This window comes from Spodoptera frugiperda, chromosome 2, assembly GCF_023101765.2.
Source record: "Spodoptera frugiperda isolate SF20-4 chromosome 2, AGI-APGP_CSIRO_Sfru_2.0, whole genome shotgun sequence".
Lineage (NCBI taxonomy): Eukaryota > Metazoa > Arthropoda > Insecta > Lepidoptera > Noctuidae > Spodoptera > Spodoptera frugiperda.
The window spans coordinates 9,413,631-9,437,117 of NC_064213.1; the positions used below are offsets into that span (position 1 = coordinate 9,413,631).

At 38.3% G+C, this 23,487-nt stretch overlaps 4 protein-coding genes across 10 annotated transcripts in view; 2 read left to right on the forward strand and 2 right to left on the reverse strand.

Moving 5' to 3' along the window:
• Positions 1-379: 379 nt before the first annotated feature.
• LOC118269271 (uncharacterized) lies at positions 380-5,368 on the forward strand. The gene is made up of 6 exons (XM_050701646.1): positions 380-589; positions 1,441-1,517; positions 2,334-2,458; positions 2,793-2,924; positions 3,007-3,088; positions 4,319-5,368. The coding sequence occupies exons 2-6, from the start codon at positions 1,468-1,470 to the stop codon at positions 4,482-4,484; spliced, it is 555 nt and encodes a 184-aa protein (XP_050557603.1). The 5' UTR covers positions 380-589; positions 1,441-1,467; the 3' UTR covers positions 4,485-5,368.
• Positions 5,369-6,119: 751 nt separating this feature from the next.
• On the forward strand, positions 6,120-7,303 carry LOC118269384 (transmembrane protein 203). 2 transcript variants are annotated; one of them, XM_035584453.2, is made up of 3 exons: positions 6,120-6,318; positions 6,423-6,591; positions 6,742-7,303. In XM_035584453.2, the coding sequence occupies exons 1-3, from the start codon at positions 6,166-6,168 to the stop codon at positions 6,849-6,851; spliced, it is 432 nt and encodes a 143-aa protein (XP_035440346.1). In that variant the 5' UTR covers positions 6,120-6,165; the 3' UTR covers positions 6,852-7,303. The 2 variants fall into 2 exon arrangements, with proteins under 2 accessions (XP_035440346.1, XP_050557676.1); XM_050701719.1 differs by lacking the exon at positions 6,120-6,318 and having other exon boundaries at positions 6,443-6,591.
• LOC118269383 (uncharacterized) lies at positions 7,298-14,123 on the reverse strand. Of its 3 annotated transcripts, none has more exons than XM_050701709.1 (11): positions 13,751-14,116; positions 13,311-13,437; positions 12,332-12,872; positions 12,188-12,247; positions 11,759-12,091; positions 11,580-11,681; positions 11,172-11,423; positions 10,726-10,959; positions 7,736-7,874; positions 7,572-7,661; positions 7,298-7,496 (listed from the first exon to the last, which is right to left on the reverse strand). In XM_050701709.1, exons 1-11 carry the CDS (start codon positions 13,845-13,847, stop codon positions 7,339-7,341), a joined length of 2,133 nt encoding a protein of 710 aa, XP_050557666.1. In that variant the 5' UTR covers positions 13,848-14,116; the 3' UTR covers positions 7,298-7,338. The 3 variants fall into 3 exon arrangements, with proteins under 3 accessions (XP_050557666.1, XP_035440343.2, XP_035440344.2); XM_035584450.2 differs by having other exon boundaries at positions 11,172-11,432; positions 13,751-14,113; XM_035584451.2 differs by lacking the exons at positions 7,572-7,661; positions 7,736-7,874 and having other exon boundaries at positions 11,172-11,432; positions 13,751-14,123.
• A 601-nt stretch (positions 14,124-14,724) lies between these two features.
• The window catches only part of LOC118281785 (inositol hexakisphosphate kinase 2), a 47,635-nt gene continuing 38,872 nt past the window's right edge, over positions 14,725-23,487 (reverse strand). For all 4 annotated transcript variants that reach the window (XM_035602506.2, XM_035602504.2, XM_035602503.2 and 1 more), the window contains 7 exons: positions 22,832-23,014; positions 20,325-20,451; positions 17,931-18,054; positions 17,491-17,567; positions 17,216-17,391; positions 16,925-17,130; positions 14,725-16,836 (listed from right to left, as the gene is read on the reverse strand). In XM_035602506.2, the coding sequence (XP_035458399.2) occupies positions 16,251-16,836; positions 16,925-17,130; positions 17,216-17,391; positions 17,491-17,567; positions 17,931-18,054; positions 20,325-20,451; positions 22,832-22,981 (1,446 nt within the window). In that variant the 5' untranslated portion in view covers positions 22,982-23,014 and the 3' untranslated portion in view covers positions 14,725-16,250. The remainder of the gene's footprint in view (positions 16,837-16,924; positions 17,131-17,215; positions 17,392-17,490; positions 17,568-17,930; positions 18,055-20,324; positions 20,452-22,831; positions 23,015-23,487) is intronic.

Here is a 23,487-nt window from a genome sequence, read left to right on the forward strand (position 1 = left end):
TAGTTTGGCTCCATGTCTGTAAAGGCAAGGCCAAATAATACTAATAAGTTAAAGGATGTCGAAGAAAGGCTGGCGTAGTCTCTTAAAATAACGACTGAGACGCCTCAGCGACTTCTCACTTTTTTTTTATCTTGTATGGCAGCTGAGCTGAGTCTCCAAAACAGTGTTGTCGGCTATACTGCCAGTGTCAATTGAGACCTTACACTTACACACAGAACATACACATTTACACATAGGGCTTCAGTAGACTAGTAGACACACGAGAATGTTATCTATCTAGGATTCTCAAATAAGAATAGCCTGTGTTATCACCTCCCGAGAGGAATACGTCAATTTACATAAGTCACCTATAATCTATGACTTTGACACTGAAGTTTCAGTAATGTGATAGTGTGATAGGCACTCGACGGTTTTGTATGATTTAGTACCTGATAAAATAGTGCTATTTTTTATAATATAATTGCGATTAATAACCAAACGTTATCAAGTCTCAGCAAGCAATAATTATGGATTAATATCTACTTGTATATTCAAAGAATTTGTTACAATACATTTCATATTCTTGGCGTTATTTTGACGCGTGTATGTGGTGAGTACCTACTTACAACTATGTACTTTGTAGTTATAAATTGAAATTAAACTATAAAATTTCGGGTAATTATAATTAAAAAACAATGTTTTCTTTAGGTGGGCAGGTATAAATATCGTAAAGTACTTAAGTATATTTTTTTGGGGTGTGTGACGAGTTAATTAATATTTCCTACAATATTTGTAGAGTAACGCGCTTTCCACACATTTCCGGGTACACCCGACCTTACGGTCTACTGTCAGGGGAAGCAAAAGATCGCGTAGGTAGGTTAGGTATCTAAGCCTGTTCATATAATCATCTAGGGTTTTTGTGCGCTACATAGGAATTTTACTGTCCTAATTAATCTCAACTTCGCGAGTCCTTTGATAATAGTGAAAAGACCTGTCGCAGAACGCCTTCTGCTGTATAAGAAAGTTCTGAGAAGTGTCTGAGTATGAGGTTTAAGGGTTCGAAGCCCCGAAGGCTGTAGACAGATCTCTGCCCTGACGAGAACACTGACTATGTAAAGATCAACTCGGAGCACGAAATCACGAATAATCGTGAAATGTGTTGATAGCGCTTGAGAAGCCTTTACCGGGGCTCCGGCTCAAAAAGCAGGTGTAGTCCGTATAAGAGTCTGACACGGACCTCTCGCCTCGGCCAAGGCGAGAGAAGTCATTAGATGATTTTCCCATCTAACAAAAAGCGCTTAAGTAGCCTACCTTTGAATACGAGATTATTTAGTTTTTGTGATAATAGAAGTACTAACGTAGAGGATTTATACCTATATTGGAATTAACGACATTTCACCAAAAAAATAATCTCATAACATGGTACCTACAATAATACATAATTATGAACCCTTTTAACAGACAGGTCTTATCATCTATACAAGAAAAATGGGGATCGTACAATCCGTATTTTGTGCTATGACATTTTGTTTCGAAAGGTAAGTGGGTGAATTTCTTTGTTTTATACTTACACATACTACTCACAGGGTTTCCCTGAAATCAACATCCAAACAGCACCAGGTGATCGGTAACGGCATGGCATGGCACGGCCAAGGATTTTAATACAAATTAAGTTATTTTGAACCTTATTTCAATGAATTTAGAATTTATGTTACTTTATTTTGATACCACGATGCCGCGCCATGCCACGGCACGCCGCGGGATGCCGTGGATGCCACGGCACGCCACGGGATGCCGTACTGTGCCATGCCGTGCCGTGCCGTCCTTAAGGTTCCAATAGTTATCAGGACAATATAAGTACCTACGTTAGGAAAACGTTAGTCCTTTTTAAATTAAGTACACTGATTTATGTGTAAAGCAGTCTTTATTTTAGCGCCGCCATGCCAACGTGAGACCGCGCGTCCACTCCACTTGATTTTATTACACATCGCCATGCAACGTGTCAATGAACAAATGTTCATTAGTGTGACGTGACGTACAACACTTGTTCCTCTAGCGACAATATTGCCGACGAAAACTGTGAGCGAAACATAAATAGCCAGACGATGTCATTTAACAAGAGCTCCACAATGTTTAGCAACGTAATGATGGCATATCACGAGGCTTTATTCACTTTTTGGGAAGTCGTTTAAAAATGTTTATAGTCGATTCATAATAGCATTAGACAGAAGTAAAAACCTTATTTTTATATTGTCAGGTCTCAGACCTCCAAGATACAGGAGAAATAAAGGTAAAATCTCAAAAATAAGTGTAGGTCTGTAGGTATATCTAATTGTATCATGATCTTTTACCAGAATATTGACATGGATTTGCTGCGCTTTTGTGCTAATAGTGCTGATATTCGGAATTCTCATGCTGATGGTGTACGGCATCTCAGTAGGCTATCACTACGCACAGAAAGAACTAACAGATTTTGCATGTAAGTAATTACAGCTTTGATTTCAAGTAATACTTATTTGATTTCAAGTTGCTGTCTCTAGCTCCGCACCATGATATTGTTCGGCTATCGGTGGGATTACACGAACCTAGTCTTCGACATCGTGACTTTAATTCGTAGTTATCGGCATAACACTTTTCAAGCAGTAGATCTATGGTATATAAATGGATTTCTTCTTTCTCGTTAGAAATACCTAGAAAATAACTTGAAATAGGTACTACAACGTTTTGTAATACCTATTTCTAGGTATTTAGATCATGTATTACTATTTGCTTTCAACTTGGAATATTGTTTAATAATAATCATTGTCTTACAGACTACGCAAGAGCCGAACCGTGGGAGCAATACAGCCTGCGATCCGGACAGAATCAAAACGAAGAAGGAGCCGGACCCATGAGCCTACCTGTTGAAGACAGTGGTCAGTCAATCGACTCACGTCCAGTACTTGGTAAGTAAGTTACGTGGTTCTAGCATGGTGGTGTGGTGACCTTTTGTGCATACTTGTGAATGAATGTTCTTATATTTTGCAGCAGCTTACCAGACCGAAAAGCCTGAACAGCAGGCTTACAGGCGACCACCAGAAACGCCAATCGTCCTTCTAGCAACTGAAAGGTTTAAAACGTTTTAGTAACAAAACGGTTTATTCTTTCTTATACCAGTATGGCCCAGGGCGACAAAGTCTCGCCAATAAAATTAAAAACTACTACTGACATTGATATTGACATTTCATGTCCGTTACTACATATTATTGACTGTACAGTTGGCGCGGTAGTTAGGTAAACAGCCGCCGCGCATCTTTTAGTAGGTTCGATTCCTGCACGGAGCAACTCTACAAATTGTTGCTTCGAGAACTTGAATGTTTGTAAACACACCCATGACTCAAGTGAAAATTCTAGTTTGGGGCAACGTATTTAAAAATAATTCAATTACTGAATTAGGTACATATCTACAGTGTCCCTGAAGTCGACGTCCAATTTCCAAACGACACTAGGGTATCAGCAAAGTAAGACTGTTTTCTAAACAGTCTTACTTTCTAAACTAGCCATTTTTCATATAAAGTTATTAGAATCAACCTACTTCTAACCTATACTCTCTCTAGCCTCCCCCAAGGGGAGGGATAAGGCATAGGATGATTTCCCCCCTTAAAAAAATGAAATAAAAACACCCATTTTTCTCTGAAACAAATTTTGCCAAGGCACGCTACGCCCCTGGCAGTAAAGATTGGTAGCAACAAGTGTCAAAAGACTGTCACAGGGCATACTTTTTAGTGGAAACACGTAAATCATTATATAATTTTAAAGTTACATGACTCAGACTAATTTACTATATTTTTTTATTATTATTGTAACTTGGGCAATCTCCAAGTGTAGTTTGGACGTCGACTTCAGAGACACCCTGTATACAATGTGATAGGGGTGAGACTTCTAACCCATTAAGGCTGAGTACTACATCTAATTTTATCGATAAAATAAATTATATGGGGGTTGAACCCCCAATTGAAAATATTAGCGATATAGCGATTTTTTCGGTAAAAATAATTCAGAAATGTTTTTTTTTCTCACCAAACCATTACCAAACATGAAAAAAGTAATGAATTAGTTAGCCAAGGTTATTAGCTACCGTTTGTCGTTTTTTTTTTGTTTCTACGACGCAAACAACCTTTGATATCACATAAAGTAAAAAAAATATTAAAATAGCCATAATTTTTAGGGGGAGGGGGTTCAACCCCCCATATAATTTTTTTTGTCGATAAAATTTGATGTAGTACTCAGCCTTAACGGGTTAGAAGTCCCACCCCTATCACATTGTATATAACCAATGAGATCAATTTCTGCTCCTCAGGTCTAGGAAAGATCATGAGCCAGGATCTCATGAACGTGAATTGGCGCGCAAACTCATTGGTCGTTTCCGTCGCTCCAACAATAATATAACGAGTCAGTCATCACCTTTTCCTAAGGAGTATTCAGACAGCACCTTACCACGTGACAAAAGAATGGCATTTATATGAAATACCCGAACCTTCCATTGTAAAGTAATTTGCATTGGGATATGAGGATACTTAACTAAGATACGAGTACCTACGAAAATGCCTGCATAGTATAGGTACATAATCTTAGGCAGTTATCCACATAACTACATAAGTAATAAGTACCCATTCCTAAAGTTAAGGTACATAAACTGAACAGTAGCCTTCTATTACACACCTACTAATATTGTTTTTTATTTTTTGTGTAGTTATTTTCTATAGTAATATATTTTTATTTTATAATGTTGTACATATTAGTAAATTGTATAATGTACACTTTTATTTTATAATGCTGTATTAATAAATTGTTAAAGAATATTTTAATTTTATAATGTTCTATTAATATTAACCCGGGTCAAACCCGAGAAGGAGAGACCTCTCCTTTTTGGGTTTTACCCGGTAAAAATGGGCACCTCGTCTCGCAACCCGCAGGAAAAACGGTGCTCATAAATTGTAAATTGTACACTTTTATTTTATAATACTGTATTAATCGATTGTTAAAGAATATTTTATTTTATAATGTTCTATTAATATTAACCCGGGTCAAACCCGAGAAGGAGAGACCTCTCCTTTTTGGGTTTTACCCGGTAAAAATGGGCACCTCGTCTCGCGACCCGCAGGAAAAACGGTGCTCATAAATTGTAAATTGTACACTTTTATTTTATAATACTGTATTAATAAATTGTTAGAGAATGTTTTATTTTGTAATGTTCTATAAATAAAATTGTAAATGTAAAATTTTATTTTATAATGCTAAATAATTTGTTAAAGAATATTTATTTTATAATGTAATATTAATATAACGTTGAGGAGGTCTCTCCTTCTCGGGTTTGACCCGGTAGTATTAATAAATTGTATAATGTACACTTTTATTTTATAATGCTGTATTAAAACATTATTAAAGAATATTTTATTTTATAATGTTGTATTAATAAATTGTATAATATACACATTTATTTTATAACGTTGCATTTAATAAATTGTTTGATGTTAAACTAATTTTATTATACGAAATTTACTCTTACTCTCTTATTGGGATATAAAGGTGACTAGAGAAAGGGTTATTAATTAATTATTTGATAAGAGCTGGAGTAAAGGTGTATCACTGAAGACTGGGACGCTCTCGGGTTGTGTGTAGTCGTTACCAACTGTCAGGTTGTTACGCGCCGCGAGTGACGGTGCACGTACCCTCGCTTCACTGCTTTGTTTCCAGAACACAACAAGTTGTCAAGAAAGATCCCTACTGGTATCTAACTAAGACATATCATAACCCCCAAGAGCAGATGTACCTAAGGACTTCTTGGGCTTAAGCCCAGGTACCCGAGGATACAGAGGGCCCCCAGAAAATAAATAGATAATTTGTCCGTTGACGTTATTTAATGAGGTGTATTTTGCCAATCACGCCCTTTTGTTTGGTAGTTGTGGGAAAAAACCCATACAGCAGCCGCCCCGCTGCGCTGCTAGCGACATCAACGGCGACGGCTAAGCTTTGTGTGTAAATCCTTATTGTCTATGTGATCCCAGCAAACAGTGTAAGTTTATGTATCCGAACATACTGAAGTTATCTGTCAAAGTAAATGAAACGTTAAACGTCAAATGAACTCTGTCTGACATTTTATTTTGAAATTTGTGCCACTTGTGTCACTTGCGATTGTGAATAATTATGGCAGATGAAAACACATCACAGAAGAAGGAAGATTCAAAGAAAAGACCTAAACGACATCCAAACAAAAACTATGCTTTAAAAAAGCGAGTACCATTGAAACCTGTAGACGGTGATAATGTAATATTCATCACAAAGAAGACTAATTTCAAGGTAATGGACGGACACTTAATACCATGCATGCAGAGTAAACACCAAACTACATGTTTTTTTACATGAATAGCTTTTACCAGTTACAATTATAATTTTTGTTATAGGCACAGCTCGATAAGTGCTGCGATCTCTTGACTAGAGGAGAAAAAGACATAATACTTCATGGTTTAGGAGCTGCCATACAAAGGTGCTGCAACCTGGCACTCCAACTTGAAATATTGTTCTCTGGCACATGTCAGATTGAAGTAAACACTGGAACTATAGACTGTGTTGGTGAGTACAATGTTTATTAAAAATTATTTTGGTATGGAACAGCTATGTAAAAAAATTTACCACAAAATTGTACTTATAAATACTGTGCAATGTATTTTTCTTTACACAGAGGCAACATGTTATATAATTTGAATAAATATATTTCCACAGATGACCTGGAGCCATTGACTGATGAGCTAGACTTTGATTCACAAGTGAGGTGTTCATCGTCAATCCATATAAGGATATTCAGAACAGCAATGCTTGGTGCCAACCAGTAAAGATGTTCTTCACTCTGAATGAAATAGTGCAGTGGATTGGACTAACAGTGTTTGAAATATGGATTAATCTAATAACTATAACAATATTCTCTGTGTTGTTAGCTTTGAAAATAGATGGAGTGGTGTATAGCGCTTGGTGGACAGTGTTTGCACCACTGTTTGTAAGTGATGCTATGAATGCATATTTTTGCTGTATAGTATGTATAAGGATGAATTTAGAAAGTTCATATAAAGCCTCATTGTATAGAGCTTCATGGAGTGCTATATTTTTAGGCTTGACATTTGTATTTAAATTTCTACTATGCAGAAAACTACAAGGTGATTCTGCTATAGAATATAGTGAGGTTTTTGCACCTCTATTTATACTTCTGCAATTAATAGCTGTAAGAGCCTGTCAGTTACATCAATAACACTGTGTTTTGTTGTTTACAAATAAAAAACATGACTCTATAGTACAAGAAATTTATTGAAACCAAAACCAAAATAATTAATTGAATAAACTAAACAAGCCTCCTCTATTTTTCTTTTCTCCACCAAAATTGAAACTAAAATTATTTCCATCGTTTGGTGCACTTGAATCTGGCTTAGGTTCTGTAGAATTTGCGTTTCCTCCTCCAAAGAATGACAAGCCTGCCTTGCGAAATCCTTAAAAATAAATATTTTCGACATGTAAAATTAAATTGCCTTATAAAAACTTTTATTAAATCTATACCAAACTACCTGAAAGAAAATTAGGAACTTCCTGTGATTGTGCATCATTATCACCACTTAAAGGTATATCGGCTTTAGGTGATAGAAGAAGACTTGAATCTGAAAATGAGTACTTTATGAAAACAATGAATATTCTTTTAGAAACACTTGGTTTTTAATCATTTTCAGCCTACCAATGCAATGTGGGAAGTCTGAATCTTCGAATCCAGTTGTGCTCATGGATGCATTCAGTGAATCTGGTATTGCTTGTGTTCCATGAGTAAATAACAATCCAGCCACTGCTTTATCTGATGCAGGTGGATTTTCATGTTTCTAAAAATTTACAAATCATGATTTTGCATCTTTGTAACATAGAGAAACAAAGTGATCTCACAGAGACCCAAAGTTCAGCCACCAAGTAGGTGTGAATGATGATAATGATTGTGTGGCTTATAGTTGACAATAGCTGAATGCTAAGAGCAGGAGATTGAGCTCAGTGTCGGGCTATTGTAGTGCTGTTGTGTTCAGCAGGCAGTGGACAGAAAAAGGCTGATGATGCATAACATATTGTGAATAATTATTTTAAAATTATCTTTTGCTATTGTATTAGAAATGGGCAAACAAAATTAAATGGACTATCTCGTGAGTGTCGGCCGCCCGGGGCGGAAGACAATTTTGCCGCCCCCTTATTTAGGTATTTTAATTTAATGTATACTACACATTACATATATTCATAAAAGAGAACTTTTCGGCGAGAACAGTCATGAATCAGAGCACTCCCCGTGGTATAGGCGATATAATGTACAACGAAGCTTCATCTCTACACATTGCCAAAGTGTCAAGTCGGTTTTAAATTTCCTGCCACTCAACAATCCGATTCGCACGCCGCTGAACGCGGTCCAGAGGATGAACCTGGTACTGGGGTGCCCCCGCCCACAGATGAGACTAGTATTCCATATGGGGCCGAACTTGCGCCTTATATAGAAGCAGGCGATGGGCTGGAGTGAAATACTGCCTTGATCTGTTGAGCACACCAAGCTTTTTCGAGGATAATTTAGCCTTATCCTCTAGATGGCCACGGATATGGACGTCGCTCGAAATGTTGATGCCAAGTATCCCAATTCTAATACCGGGCTAAACACGCCGACCTGTGTCTTAGTAGGGTTAAACTGGAACAAATTAAGTTCACCCCAATCTGAGATTCTCCGCAAAGAAGTCTCGATTTCAGACACAAGTCTGTTTCGGTTCTCGATGACGTTTTCCCGAGAAATGTTAGCGCGGCCGGTATAATAGGCATCACCTGTACTGTCATCCGCATAACAATGAATGCTGCTGATTTGCAACATATCATTGATATGGAGGAGGAACAAGGTAGGTGATAGCACGCAGCCTTGAGGGACACCTGTTTACAGACAGAGAGTCGGAGCATTCCCCGTCGACAACGACCTTAATGCTTCTGTCTGCAAGGAAGCAGTAGACCCATTCGCACAATTTCTCGGGAAGACCATAGGAAGAAAGCTTCGAAAGAAGCGCTTTATGCCAAACCCGGTCGAAGGCTTTCGCCACGTCCAAGCTAACTACCAACGCTTCCCCTTAGATTCGATCGCCTGTGCCCAACGGTGTGTCAGGTAAACCAGAAGATCCCCAGCCCATCGACCTTTACGAAAACCGTATTGCTGGTCACTGAGTAGCTGGTGATCCTCTAGGTACCGCAAGAGCGGGCTAATAATGGATTCCATTATTTTCGAGAAGAGGGAAGTTATGGCTATCGGTCTATAGTTGGACGGATTTCTTCTATCGGCTTTTTAGGGTTCCGTAGCCAAATGGCAAAAAACGGAACCCTTATAGATTCGTCATGTCTGTCTGTCTGTCCGTCCGTCCGTCCGTCCGTATGTCACAGCCATTTATTTCCGAAACTGTTAGGCCTATATAGTTGAAACTTTGAAGGTTGATGTATTTCGGTAACCGCTATTCGAATTTGGAATAAAAATTAATAAATTTAAAAGGGGGCACTCGATACATGGAACTGATTAAAAAAAATTTTTTTCAACTAACATATCCATAATGGGTGTTTATGGATAGGTCTTTAAAAAAGACATTAAGGTTCTTAAAACCATTTTTCGTCAAAATTAACTGTTTGAAAGTTAGACGCTTCCCCCTCTAACTTTTAAAATAAGAGAAGGAGAAAACAAAAATAAATATATGCTCTAGATTTCAATTTCTATTGAAATCTAGAGCATATATTTACTAACAACGAAAATTGGTTTGAACCAGATATCATTATTAATTTTTAAGAAATAAAACATTTTCAAAAACCGCAAATATAACTTTGTCGTTCTTACAAACACTATGTAAAACCAAGTTATTTTACAACTTTTATATTATGTCATCTACTTGCTGTTACGGAATCCTTCATGGGCGAGTCCGACTCGCACTTGGCTGGTTTTTGTTTAGGGATCGGATGGACCGTCTTCCATGATTTCGGGACTACGCCTAAAGAGTAAGCTCATTTTATTCGGTCCAAATTTGTACAGTCGACTCTATCTAAAGGTTCCCTCTCGGGGCAGGACCACTCGTTAAAGGTTCCATTCCCACTATCACTACTTTCTCCGATCTCTAGTTGCGAAAAAAAAAATGGTTGAAATATTTACAAATTATTTCAATTATTTATTGTTTAACTTTGCCGCCCCCTAAAAAGTGCCGCCCGGGGCGGGCCGCCCCTGCCGCCCCCACTACGCTACGCCACTGAATGGACTATCTCCAGAACCGACTAATGTCGATCGATTTTTCACATCATTGCACAAGTTTATAATAATAAAGGTGTACATAAATCGTGGTGGCCAGCGGGTTTAAGACACCCGCTTCTGATGCACGCACGGGTTCGAATCCTAACTACGACAAGTACCAATGTAACTTTTTCAAAATTATACCTATGTTTTTTCTAAGATTAAACGGTAGAGGAAAACATCGTGAGGAAACCTAGGCTTGTAATTTCTGTTGATTAAATGCTCAAATTTTCTTCGTGTGAGAAGAGCGTTGGTCAGCAGTGGCCACTTATAAGCTGGTAATGTGATTGATATACAAAAATCCAGCCCACTTACCACTTGGGTTTTTCCGCAGGAAAATCTTTAGGTACTGGATTATATCTAAACTATTGAATTGGAATTAGGTACAATTAATCTACCTTACTCTCCTTGGGACTGGAAACTACTATATCATCAACATCCATTGCCACATTATTGTTTTGTCCAACATTCAGCTCTGCCGTATTTTTAGAAATTTTAAGGTTTTCGTCAGATTGTAAATCATTTTTCATGGTATATGGTTCTTCACCTACATCCATTGTAACTTCCGAAACTACATTCGACCCAAGATTCTCATTTTGGAAAAACTTGGACTTAACAATTACATCATCTTTCTGAAAAAAAAATAGGTAGTCATCAACGTTTATCGATAATTAAATTCACTATTAAAAATATCGGTAAATCATGTTTAAAATAATGCGCTACTATCAATATTACTCTAGTCGCACTTTACGGGTTGCTAGGTGAACGATGTGGCGCCCTCATTTGTTTTCATGATTAAATAGAGAAGATAAACAATTTCATCTTCTAATGAATTTGTACTTACCTTTTGCAGTACAGAATTTTTTGCATAGACGAATTGTGGCGAAAGATCTAAATTATGTTTCTTTATTATCATATCTTGTATCTTCATAAAACTATCCTCACTGGCCACACTCACATCCAACTGACTATTAATAGTTTGATTTATTGCGTCATTTTCATCATTATTAATTATTTTACCTTCCTCTTCTATTATTTCATTTATTTTAACTGATGAAGGAATGTCAAACGAAACTCTCTTCTTCTGTAAACCATCCTGTGAAGTCTTAATAAATAGTAATGAATAAGTTATAAATTATTTTAACGCTTACCGTAAAAAGTTACAGGAATTCATTCCATCGAGTTGTTATTTACCTATTTCTTATTTTTTTAATAGTTGAGACTAACAATTATTCAAGTGTAAGTTACCTACCGTCAATGTGATATCCAAAAATTGTGTTGGTGGTATTAAAATGTCTGCATTCGAACCAGTAATATCTACTTCTTCGATATTATCACTCTCAATCGGCGTGGCCTATTTTTGCATAAAAAATAAGTGTCTAAATTGATGTAGAATTTGAATAAAACTAAACAAAACCAAGGTTGATTTACCCTGTCCTTTGAAACAGTTTTTTCCTCTGGAACGTTTTTATTTCCACCTAAAGGAATTTCATTAATCGTCCTAAGATTTTCCAGATTCACCTTCTTCACAATATTGTACACTTCTTCATTATTTATCTGAACATCTTCAAGGATGTTAATCAACTTCCTTTTAGAGAAGTTGTGTGCTTCCTTGTCTTTATACAAATTAAAATACGGCGAAATTACATATTCGAAAGCTTTGTTGTCGTCATTGTATGGTTTGATGGCATTAATGCCCAAAATATCCGTAGCATCCGCTGTCGATGGTATGGTTTTGGATATTTCTTCATTCAACATTTTAGCCTGTTAATATGTTTAATGTAAATAATAATGTTTAACAATTTTAATACAATATATTGGTACCCATTTCCGATAAGTAATTCCATCAATGGTCCTTACCCGTTCCACATCAACATCTATAATATCGAGATCTAAATTAGTCAGTTCTAATCTCGGTATCTGAAAGAACAAAAAGAAAATGCAAGCACATTAAATAAAAGTAATTATTACTTAATTATACCAATACTAGAGAAATCGACGTACCAAAGGATCGTCTTCACTTATATCCAATTTATCATTTTTGACTAAATCTTTAGTTTGAATTTCAATATTATCTACAATTTCTGGTTCCACGACTGATGTTGTTACTGTAGACTTTTGCTTAATAATATGCTCTTCAATTTGTTTTGTTACTTCATTGATATTCTTAGTTTGGTCATTGATGTTGGTTCTGATGTTTGGCATTTCATTGACCACAAAGTTAGCTAATTCTATGCAACGTTTTTTGTCCAAAGTTAAACAACTTTGGCGTTGAGTTTTCATTGTCTCAAAAAGCGTTATTATTTCCTTATCAAGAGCTTCAATGTCGTTATTTAGCGTTTGAACCTTACCCTGGGCATTAAGTAGCTTTTGTACGAATGGAATGCTCTCGTACCTAGCTTTACATTCCTGCCATATAGCTTCGTACTTCTTTTTACCCTCTTCTACGCGTTCAATAATATCTGTTTTGCGTACTTTAGTCAAAAGCAATTCTTTCTTCAATTCAACATTACCACATTTTATAGTCTCTTGGGCTATTTGCATACTGAAATATGGTTTCAAATCTGTCTATTATGATTTTATTAAGTACCTACTGCCACTAAGGATACGCCAGCAGTACCTACCGTTGAATAAAAATTGTATCCTATACAGACTCCAGACCGTAATCTACCTCTATTCCAAATTTCATCCTGATCCCTTTAGGTCTTTTGATATGATCGAATAACAAACAATACTCACAAGTCAGAACTATTTTCATTTATAATATTAGTACCTTAGCGCGCATTTTTAGGTATATTCCGCATGCTGGAAACGCATGCGGGCGCTATAACTACGACTAGGATTAAAAGGACCGCGCTGGCCACGGCACCGTTTGGTTTTTGTATTAGGTCACTCCTTAGGGCGTAGTTACGAATAATATAATAATATGTATTTATAGGCATTTAGGTATGATACCTATTAATATTTATAATGTGAGACGAACCTGTTTATTTCCAATTCTGCCTGTTTGATTTCGGCTTCCAGTTTCAGATTGGCGCTGCTGATAAAGCCGCAGGTCTCCTTGTGACGTTCAGCTTGCTTCTTCAACTTATCGAGTAAAAACGCTTGAGCTAAAATGATTATTCAATTGGATGGCATGTACACAAAAAAGCTGCTCAAGTCAAACAGCTATTTTATCAATAAATAGGTACTAACTATGACAAAGCAGGCTATTGAAACTTATATTTTTAAAATTATTTATTTAAGTTAACATCTGTGTATCTGCAACTAATATTGTAAACAAACAAAAGCTAGTTTTTGACTAGTCACAAGTAGGTATTAGTTATATACCTAGTATACCTACTGTTAGTAGTACCTACCTATTAATTACTGCTTTCGTTTCACGATTTTGACTCTTTATGTAAGTACCTATTTTAATCTTACCTTTAATGCATTGACTCGAAAGAATAACTTTTATTTGAGATTCGTCAACTTCGCTGGATATTTTTTCTAACGCCTGCACATCGTTTATTTCTTCCATGTTTTAAGTTTTAAGTAAATTCAATAATTAAAAAAGTCACAATGCACCTGGAACCTGGATCATCCACCACGCCAAAGGCAAATGGCGGGAAATATTATTTTTTTCTTTTTTTTAAAGGCATTGTAACAATTCATACTGCCACAAAATACTTAATAACAAAAATACCGTACATAGACAATATAGACACTACAAAATCTTTGATTATAATATATTGATGTCTAAACGGAGAGTCGGGTCACTGCAATGCACTTTCCCGTCAATTAGTAGTGACTAACTTTCTTGTGGGGAAAAACTAAAATAATAATTAGGTATATTATTTATTGTATTTACACTTATCTACGCTTAAATGTAAAATGTATTATTTATTATACATGACTTAAATAAAGGAGGTTTGTTTCAGTTTTCAACAGTTACTTTAAAACAAATCGATTTATGTAGTTAAAATATTTGGAGGAAGAGGAAAGGTAAATTTGCCATATTCAACTGCTATAAGTATAGAAATAATGTTATTGATATAAAATTTTAACTGTTGTTTTCATGGGAAAAATTTTTTTTTTTTTTCATTAAGTAATAAAAAAATCAATGCAGTGTCCAATAAAAAAATATTTTAAAAACAAATCCAAAGTGATGCTTACTTTTTTTTACTTTATTTCAAGTGGTCTAGTACATGTACGCAAATATTTATGGGAGATATAAAAATTAGAGTCGTTGTTGCTGGCATCATTTTGTGCCGAGTAAACCACAAGCCGCACGTACACATGCAAGACACCATTTTTGTTATTTCATGTTGAGTCTATCAAGTTCTGGGCATTCTTCTTTACCAGAATAGATACAAATAGGTTATATTTACTATTAAGGTCAAAAATGAAACAAAAAATTTAATACCTAAAATTTATTTAACAAAATAGTGTCATACAGTTATTTAAAATAACAGACATAAATGATAATTTGCAATACAACCTAGCATCCTAATTAAACCAGGTACTTTTCAAAAATTTATCCCACTAATAAAAATAATAAAGTAAAAGGACAAACAATGACGAATGCAGCACGAAGGAATGTTGGCTAACTAGTGTCGCTAGTGCACACATCCGTCGGCAGTGCGCTAACTAGCCGATACACTGACCCACTTTGAATACTCATTCTAGATTCATTTATAACCTCCGGCATCGTAATTACGAACTGGCAACGTAATACGCAATACGTCCACATGCAGAACACATCCACAAACGTCTCCCACACCGCAACCGATCGATATGGTCGTTGGTCACAATGGCCACAATGGTCACGCTTACTAACTGGCAGCTACAACATTATAATACTGTTGGCGGAAATATATTACTTCATTCTGTCCGAGATGTGCGCCACATGCTCGTGACATTCGCAAAGACACGTACAAGATGTTCAACTAAACAATATAATGTACATATTAAACGCAATTCACACAACAATTGTCAAATGATTTCAATAACTCACAAACTTTGAATCGACACTTAACCAACTATTTAAAATCTAAACACCAATATAATCAATTTACATTTTCTACTATGGAAACCATGTTCTGGCCTTAATAAATATTACGATATTATTTTGGCATTACTGACTGACTGGGTTGATTAATTCACACCTGTACCTAAACCAGTAATACACAGTTACATGAAAACATCAAATCTAAAGCGAGCTTCAAATGTGTTGATGGTTGAGTGGCACGTGGCTCGAGTGCCGTGTGTTACTGTTACTACGTTACAACACGCCCACCGCTACAGACAGGGAATGTCTAATGTCAATTTACAGGTAATCACATTGATCAGCACTCATACAGAAATCAATTATAAGCTAGGAGAACAACTCAAAGCACGTCAATCTGGAATAACTTAACAGTAATACTTACAAATACACATTTTAAGAATACCTACTGGGTCCCACATCAAATTATAATAGTTTTAAACATTAAATTAACATATTTTGTACCGCCAACATTCACTAAGTGCGATAATAATCACTATGCAATTACATAAAAAGAATCGTTACTTAAATTCGCGCGCTCACTCAGCCACGAAACGTACAAATGGAAAATACCCTGCGTATGTCCTTTTTATGTAAATACACAGCGACCTGTTAGTAATTTGTCTACTTTTAAAATTACATCAGTCGAACGGTAAATTTTTGAGGAAAATAGTTTTTACATTCAAATATAATATACATTTCAACAACATCGAAACTCACCATCGGCGAACTAAAACGTACTTCCGAAAGATTTCCACTGCGGGGCGAGCGCGAGGGCGCCGCCCCACAGCACAGCGTCCGACGCGATCACAGCTCTCTCAGAATTTCGTCCGAAAGGAGGGTAATTTTTAACGTTTTTTTTCTAGGAAGAGGCCCCTCGGGCCGAGCGGCGCCTCATTAACTGTAGGGCTGCGGCGGCAGAATCTCCGTGAGCAGTCGCTTGAGGCTGTCGATGCCGGTGAGGAAGCCGCAGTCGGGCCCGTGGTGCGGCGTGCTGGTGGCCAGCGGCGACTCGGCCGCGGCGCCCGCGTACGCCGTGTGCGCGAAGTCGATCATGCGGATGTCGACGCGCTCGTCGGGCGGCGGGCGCGCCGGCCGCGGCGCCCACGTGCGCGCGCGCTTGCCGCTGGCGGGCTCGGGCTCGGCCTCGGCCTCGCCGCGCCACGACTCGCTGCTGGTGGACGAGTACGCCATCCAGCTGTCGGCCGAGTCGGGGCTGGGCGGGTGGCGGCGCGGCGAGTGGCCCGCCACCTCCCCGTCCTCGTAGCCTCCCATGGTCTCCTCGGAGTGCGGCCGGAAGGGCTCGCGCACGCCTGGCTCCGTTGAGATCTCGTCGTGCAACGTGGACATGTCGAAGTGTCCCGGCGACGGTGCCAACTCCGCCGAGCTACTCGACGCATCCGCGTCGTACTCGGTAGTCACGCCGCTTGCCTCTACAGCGAGTGCTGTCTCCACGTCACCTTCGTATACTATCAGTAATGAGCTGCAACAATCGATATCGTGTGTTAATGTAATGCTGTTAAACTGATTGTTTATGGGGTCTCATTAATGAAAGAATGAAGAGTACTGACCACGAGTAGAACCTATAGCTAGTTTGCTTGGCGATGGCTCTGCGCAGTGCATCGAGGTCGCGCAGCACTTGTCTGACGACGCGCGCGCGCAGGCCTGCTCCGGCCGCGAAGAAGTCCCGCAGCGCCTCGCGCAGCCCGCTCTCAGTGAGCGCGCGGCCCCAGTACTTGTCGCGCCGCACGCACGCGCCCGTCTCCGGCACGTACACCTGCACCAGGCACACGTTACATCACTGCGCTCGGTTAACACGGACGGGTATGTATGACCCGACTACTACGCCGGTGCGTACGTACCTGCATGCCACAGAGTCGCACGCCGAGCGTGGCGGAGGTGCTGGCGGCGCACTTGGCGATCTGTTTGCTGCGCTTCTCCGCGGTGGCGTCGTCGCCGTGCTGCCGCGTGCCCATCTTCAGGTCCAGCACGCACGGCCGCCGGTACGAAGATGTTATATTTTCCATCATTAAAAAATCTGTCACAAACAAAACAACAACGTCAGTCAACTCAATAGAATTACTCATCATGATTTTTTTTTTTTTGTTATTGGTATATAATGTACATAGCTACTTACACTGCTTATTTGAATTGTCCATGTGTGCAATACTTTTAAGTACTTCGCTTGCATTTCCATTTCGATGTACCTTGAATCTGCAAGGAGAAAAGTAGAATTGTATTTATTTGGCAGAGGTGACAAGCAAGCTACGATCGACAGATAGCAGAGGAGCTAATGAAACACAGGTAGATTCATTGTTATCTGTTATATTGCAACATTTCAATCAAATTATAGATGTCATTACCACGACTCCACGACGCAAGTCATCGGAGGCTCGCAGAGTGAATGGGTCGTGCATCGCTCACGCGTTAGTGGGATAGTCATGTAAGTATTGCGATCGAATGAATTAATGGCGACGTCGGCGGCGGGCCGGCGTACGTCAAAGCTTCTGAAATATGATAAAGGACACATGACAAGTGCCGAGGATGTCGGTCGCCGCATGTCGCGCGGATACGCACTTGAACACGTCGTCACGCTTGCGCTTGCCGCCCAGCGACTGCTTGCGCCCGTTCTCGTCACGGAAACAAGGCGAGTACCGCTTGTCCAATTTGGGCCCTCCAGTGTTAGACGCCTGCATCACGCCTGAAACAAACAGCCTCGCCATCAATACTAGTGTCCGCCGGCACACACGCACACACCACAGCTATGTATAAACATCGATACTGACTGCTTTAACTTCAAAGTAAGGGACGTCATCTTAAATAGAAGAGATCGTACTGTAGCAGTATAATAGATGAATGAAGTTTGTGCAAGATAGAAGATTGCAAACTCAGAACATGCCCAGTCGGGTCCCGACCCGGAACTGGCCAGTGTGCCACTGGTTCGTTATTGGGACATTGAATGAGTTATTCGATCCACTATCTACGTTCGTATATTCAACATTAACTTACTATGGTGCAAGTTGGCAGCGTTATTTGATGAGGAAGTGATTAAGTTACTTTGTTTTTAAACAGGGTTTGTATATCTTTTGTATCGAGTCTCGTGTAACGTGTAACTGCATCGGTAAGCGTGTACGGTGTATGTGATCAAACAATTTATATTGTTGTAAGTAGACAATGCATGTAGGTGTGTATGCGTGTATGTATAAGTATGATGTGGGTGTAGTTTTTAAGTAAAGGTTTACAAACCCAAAATGTAAAATTACCGCTAGGGCGCTATTAGGGGCGGTTGTGTGGTGCGCCGCCGGCGTCGCTCCGCCCGCCGCAGCGCCGCAGCCCTTGCGACAACAAGGAAACTAATATTGTGTTCCTGACCCCAGGCCCGCTCCCGCTCCCGCACCCGCTCGCGCGCTCCCACTCAAACCCGCCGCCCTTCTGGCCTCGCGGTGCCACGCACGCCCTAACCTAACCTGATGCCGTTTGCTTACATACACTGAACTTTTACTTGTTACACACGCACTGTGCACTTCTATCCACGGATGCAACTAACTAAACATACAATACCAAACCAAACAACAACCCATGGAGCAAAAACTGGCGTCCGCTACCACCAGCTTGAACTAATATCACTTACCATTAGACCAAACTATTATATTTAGCAAACTAAAATAAAATGGAAACTAAGTAATACCGATTACGTGACAACGTTGTCCGTTCACATTAAGTAAGTAGGTGTAGGTACACGCATGCCATTCTTGCAGATAGGAATCGAGGACGCGGACGCGGTAACACAGTAAAAGTTCAATTGTATTATGATGCACAGTGTGAGCAATGTTTGTATACTTAACTGGGCAAAGTTAGTGTCGTTTCCAGTAAATCTGTTAGAACTACATTAATACTTAATTATTTATATTGCCACATCGTGCACCAACGGTAACGTGAAAAGACAAGTAACAACATTGTGAACTGTTGTTAAATTATTACTTATATCTTTATTCGTGGCCACAAAATAATGTTCTGGTTTAGCTTAAATGTACCAGGTTTTTGTATGATTGTAGTCATTCTATTATTATCCACAAAATAATTAAGTACGGTAGCACAAGTTCTGTAAATAGAAGCACGCTAAACCAATTTTTAACGACATTATCGACTATAATGTACTATTATCAATTATCATATTATTATTATCACCGTTTATAAAATAATGTAGTATTATTATTATAATACTTACCTAAGGGCCTGTTTTGTTGTTTGCATAAGTATGGTTATGTTAGACACATTAGCAATTAAATATCAATAATTAGCCATATGTCATAAACAAAAACAGTTTCAACATGATTTCAGACACGTTTGATATTATAAATAGCCCGGAGCATAGAATAATTTAGCGGTCGGCGGGTTTGCTTCGTTCGACATACACACATTCTCTCTCATACCCAATTTGAAAATGATGGTTACGATAATCAAGCAGTAAGGAAAGTTTTCTATTCTACGTTAATCATATTTCACAGCTTCATGATCGAATTACGATTACATTAGATAATCTTGAGTACCGAATGACGCAAGAGATAACAAAAAATAATTACAAATATATAATAGGTAGCAATCGATCAAAAGCATCTGAAACATGTATAATGTTTCGAAACGATCGATATGCCGACTGCTAATTCGATACTACCCATGTTTCGTAAACACGATATTCACAAGGCTGTGGAAAACAGATAACGGCAATATTTAATCAATTTGTGACAAATCATTATACATATAATAAAATTAATAACTTCCTTAGTGCTTCAAATGCAAAGACATTAAAACAACACAATTGATATGTAAACAAAAACGGATAATTATCATTATAATTAAAGAATAATGTAAGATGCAATGAATGAACATGATGCATTCAGCGAATCGTAAAAGCATACTGGTCGGCCATATTGAATCGTGGTCAAGGCGACAAAGGAGTGTGATGCTCACCTTTGTATCTGGGTACGAAGTTCTGGATGTCTTCGGGAATGTTCTGGTAGAAATGCAACTCGCGAATATTGAGCGGCTTGATTACGGTACTGTCGTTTAGCACCAACAGTCTGGTGTGGCCCCCCACCTGCGCATGAAATATCACAATTAGTGGATACTACACCACATTCACACATTGTATAGCTTTGTAGATAGATAGTCCGTAATGTATAAGTTTTTTTTTTCTTATACGAATACTTTATTGCTTTACCGCCATTGTGGGTACAGCTGTACTGTCCTGTATTCATATGCATGTAGTAAAAAGCAGTAATTTCAATATTACAAACAGACACTCCAATTTCATTTATTAGTCTAGATAGATTAGTTTAAGTACTGCAACAATTTTACAAACACTATGAATCATTTTCCTAATTTATTAAAATAATCAAGATTGTGATTAGGTATATCTTGTAAATAATCTATTCGTCAGGTATTATTTCGTGTCATATAATACAAATTCACATAAGCTTAAATTACACAGCGTCGTCAAACGTAGGTTTTATTCGTTTATGACACGCAAAGCAAGTTGCAGTCTGTACAATATGCATTCAACCGATCGAATTACTTGCGAGTGTGAAATAGAGTAAAAAACTATGGCGGATGGTGCCATTGACCTGCCGCCACGCCGTACCGTGGCTCCGGCACACGACACCTGGGCGCGGCTCGACAACCCTGCCGCCGGGCCACCCCGGGCCTCCACTAGCATTAACATCCTAATATACAAACGTTACCAAATTCAAATATACAATATGATACCTGTCTAGACAATGATAAGCTACACTGATACAAATTAGCGGTCATGAGGTCGTTGCATTACGAATATACTTATTTGCATAATGGAACAAGGTAAGAAGAGTACGGCCGTGTAAATTATACCTTTATGTTGATAATACTATATTCGTATTAATTAATAACATGCAGGTAACCTATTTTAAATCTGGTGCCCAGAATTCTTGAATCGGACAAAATATTTAAAGCATTATTTTAATTGAATTAAGTAGTAAAATTTGTAAGTAGAAATGGGTGTTCGACAGACAGTCACTATAGGCTAGGTACATGAGTAATGAATACTCTGCTTGGTAATACCGTTCCGCCACGTTCCGGAGTTTGCGCATTGCACCTCACACCGCAATGTACGCGTGTATATCACGGCATCGACGTGCTGGGAAACTGTCCCAGCATCAAGCTGATAAGTACAAAGTACAACTATCCACTGACCAATTAAATGATATTTTTAAATTAAAAAGTTAAGAGATAACACAGTTATCGTGTCTTGATTGTGGATAGCCTTTTGAAGATTAAGGACCTATTAATTAATTGTTGAACTTTACATACTATCTCTCCATTAAGATTTCAGACTTGGTAATAATATTACGAATTTAATTCTTCGCGAACAACAGCGGATAATTAAGTACGTTTACATTATTATTGCTTGTAATGGTTCCGATACCTCAACTCAATATCACATTCGAAAGTGCTTCACTTCTATTTATAGACATGTAAGGCTAAATAACAACCGCACTTGAACTGAGCTCACAAGTCGAGCTCGAATTTGTGTTGTTCGGTTTTGGCCGAAGTTTGGATGATTTTCCAAAAGACACCAGAAACTTTTAAACAAAGTTTGATTTGATAATAATGTATTATTCAGGTATACATAGAATCGCATATGTTTCAATGAATATTTCTGGATTATTTCATAGATTTATTTATGTATATGGTGAATATTTTTCTTTAATTTTGGGTTTCAATATTCTTAACTTAATACTTTTACATTACTGGGTACCTATTTCATAAATTAATCAATCATAACGGATACAGTTAAATGCTGTGTAATCTATCATACACAATCAATTATTAATATAAAAAATCGAAACAAATGTAAATTAATCCGTTGAATCATAATTAAGATAAATAAAATAATGAAGTTATTTTTTAATCTGTTGTGAAATTAGAAGATTAAAATCTGTTTGTAACATTAAAATTTTTGTATAGTTTGTAAAACTAAAATGAGAATACATGAGTGCAAAGATAAATCATATTTATTATGTGGGCAGGCAAAAATATGAATAATGGTCGTAACTAAATGCTACGAAGGTGCTACGGTGCTACGAAATCCCGTAGCCATACTAAGTTATTAAGGAAATCAACTACTTAAGAAAAGTTATACTGATAATGTATATTTTTCTCTCTAGTTTTCCACGTTGTATATTTTGAAACTCGAAGCTTGTTTGGACACAATGTAATAGTCAGAATACATTCAAATGCTCTCAATAAGAAACAACTGTGCCTTGGATGGCGCTAATGAAGCTAAGCCCCTGTGTGACCAATCATAGCAGCACTCACATTTTTTATGTTCAACAATTTATTATGGACAAGATACCTTTAGGCTAGTTCAGTTCCACAGTCACAACAGACCCACTGATAGTTTTTCGGTTATGTTTTGAGTTGTAGCTACTCGTATATCATACCTGATTGTGTAAGGGCAGAACGTCCACTTCATGTCCTTCGTCAGGCGAGAGCGGCGTGTGTACCACGGTGACCGGCGTCGGCTGGCCGCGCTTGCGGTCCGCGCCGCGCCGCTCCGGCTCCCCCATGCCCCAGCCGAGAGAGTACACCATTACTTCGGCCGAGCCACCGCCGCCGCTGTCCACCTAATCAACAAAGAAAAACAGCCATCAATCACTACATACTACATCTATCTATTCAAAAAGTGCTGATTCGTGTGTCACAGTCATATTAGCGACCGCAACTGCCACCCCTAGGCCACACTACGCTTAGTACATACTTACTATGTTTACTACTTTAAGGGACACTCTGTTATTCTACAAGACAGTCTATGAATAAGAAAATCGCAAAATAAGCGAGTCCAGTTATTTATTGCAGTAAAATGAACTGGAAATTGCATTGAATACTAAATAGTGATGATAAACTTATTGCCTGACTTTTCCCAAGGGTACGTGACCGGCTACGTCAACGGACGGAAACGAGCGAGGAAATGACGGTGCTGTAGGTACGGACAACTGGACATTATTCCAAATGTTACACCAATAACAATACGTAATTACTAGCTTTGAAGTTTAGTGCGTCCGACGACATTAGGCATTCCCCACTTGCCAAAAAACCC

Excerpts from the sequence above, each read along its gene's own strand:
- LOC118269384 (XM_035584453.2), top strand. The coding sequence starts at position 6,166 with ATGGCAGATGAAAACACATCACAGAAGAAGGAAGATTCAAAGAAAAGA. Across the intron at positions 6,319-6,422 it reads CAAAGAAGACTAATTTCAAG|GCACAGCTCGATAAGTGCTG; the intron begins GTAATGGACGGA and ends TTTTTGTTATAG. Across the intron at positions 6,592-6,741 it reads TGGAACTATAGACTGTGTTG|ATGACCTGGAGCCATTGACT; the intron begins GTGAGTACAATG and ends ATATTTCCACAG.
- LOC118269271 (XM_050701646.1), top strand. The coding sequence starts at position 1,468 with ATGGGGATCGTACAATCCGTATTTTGTGCTATGACATTTTGTTTCGAA. Across the intron at positions 2,459-2,792 it reads AGAACTAACAGATTTTGCAT|ACTACGCAAGAGCCGAACCG; the intron begins GTAAGTAATTAC and ends ATTGTCTTACAG. Across the intron at positions 2,925-3,006 it reads CGACTCACGTCCAGTACTTG|CAGCTTACCAGACCGAAAAG; the intron begins GTAAGTAAGTTA and ends TATATTTTGCAG.
- LOC118269383 (XM_035584450.2), bottom strand. The coding sequence starts at position 13,847 with ATGGAAGAAATAAACGATGTGCAGGCGTTAGAAAAAATATCCAGCGAA. Across the intron at positions 13,438-13,750 it reads TTCGAGTCAATGCATTAAAG|CTCAAGCGTTTTTACTCGAT; the intron begins GTAAGATTAAAA and ends TAATCATTTTAG. Across the intron at positions 12,873-13,310 it reads GCAGAATTGGAAATAAACAG|TATGCAAATAGCCCAAGAGA; the intron begins GTTCGTCTCACA and ends ACCATATTTCAG.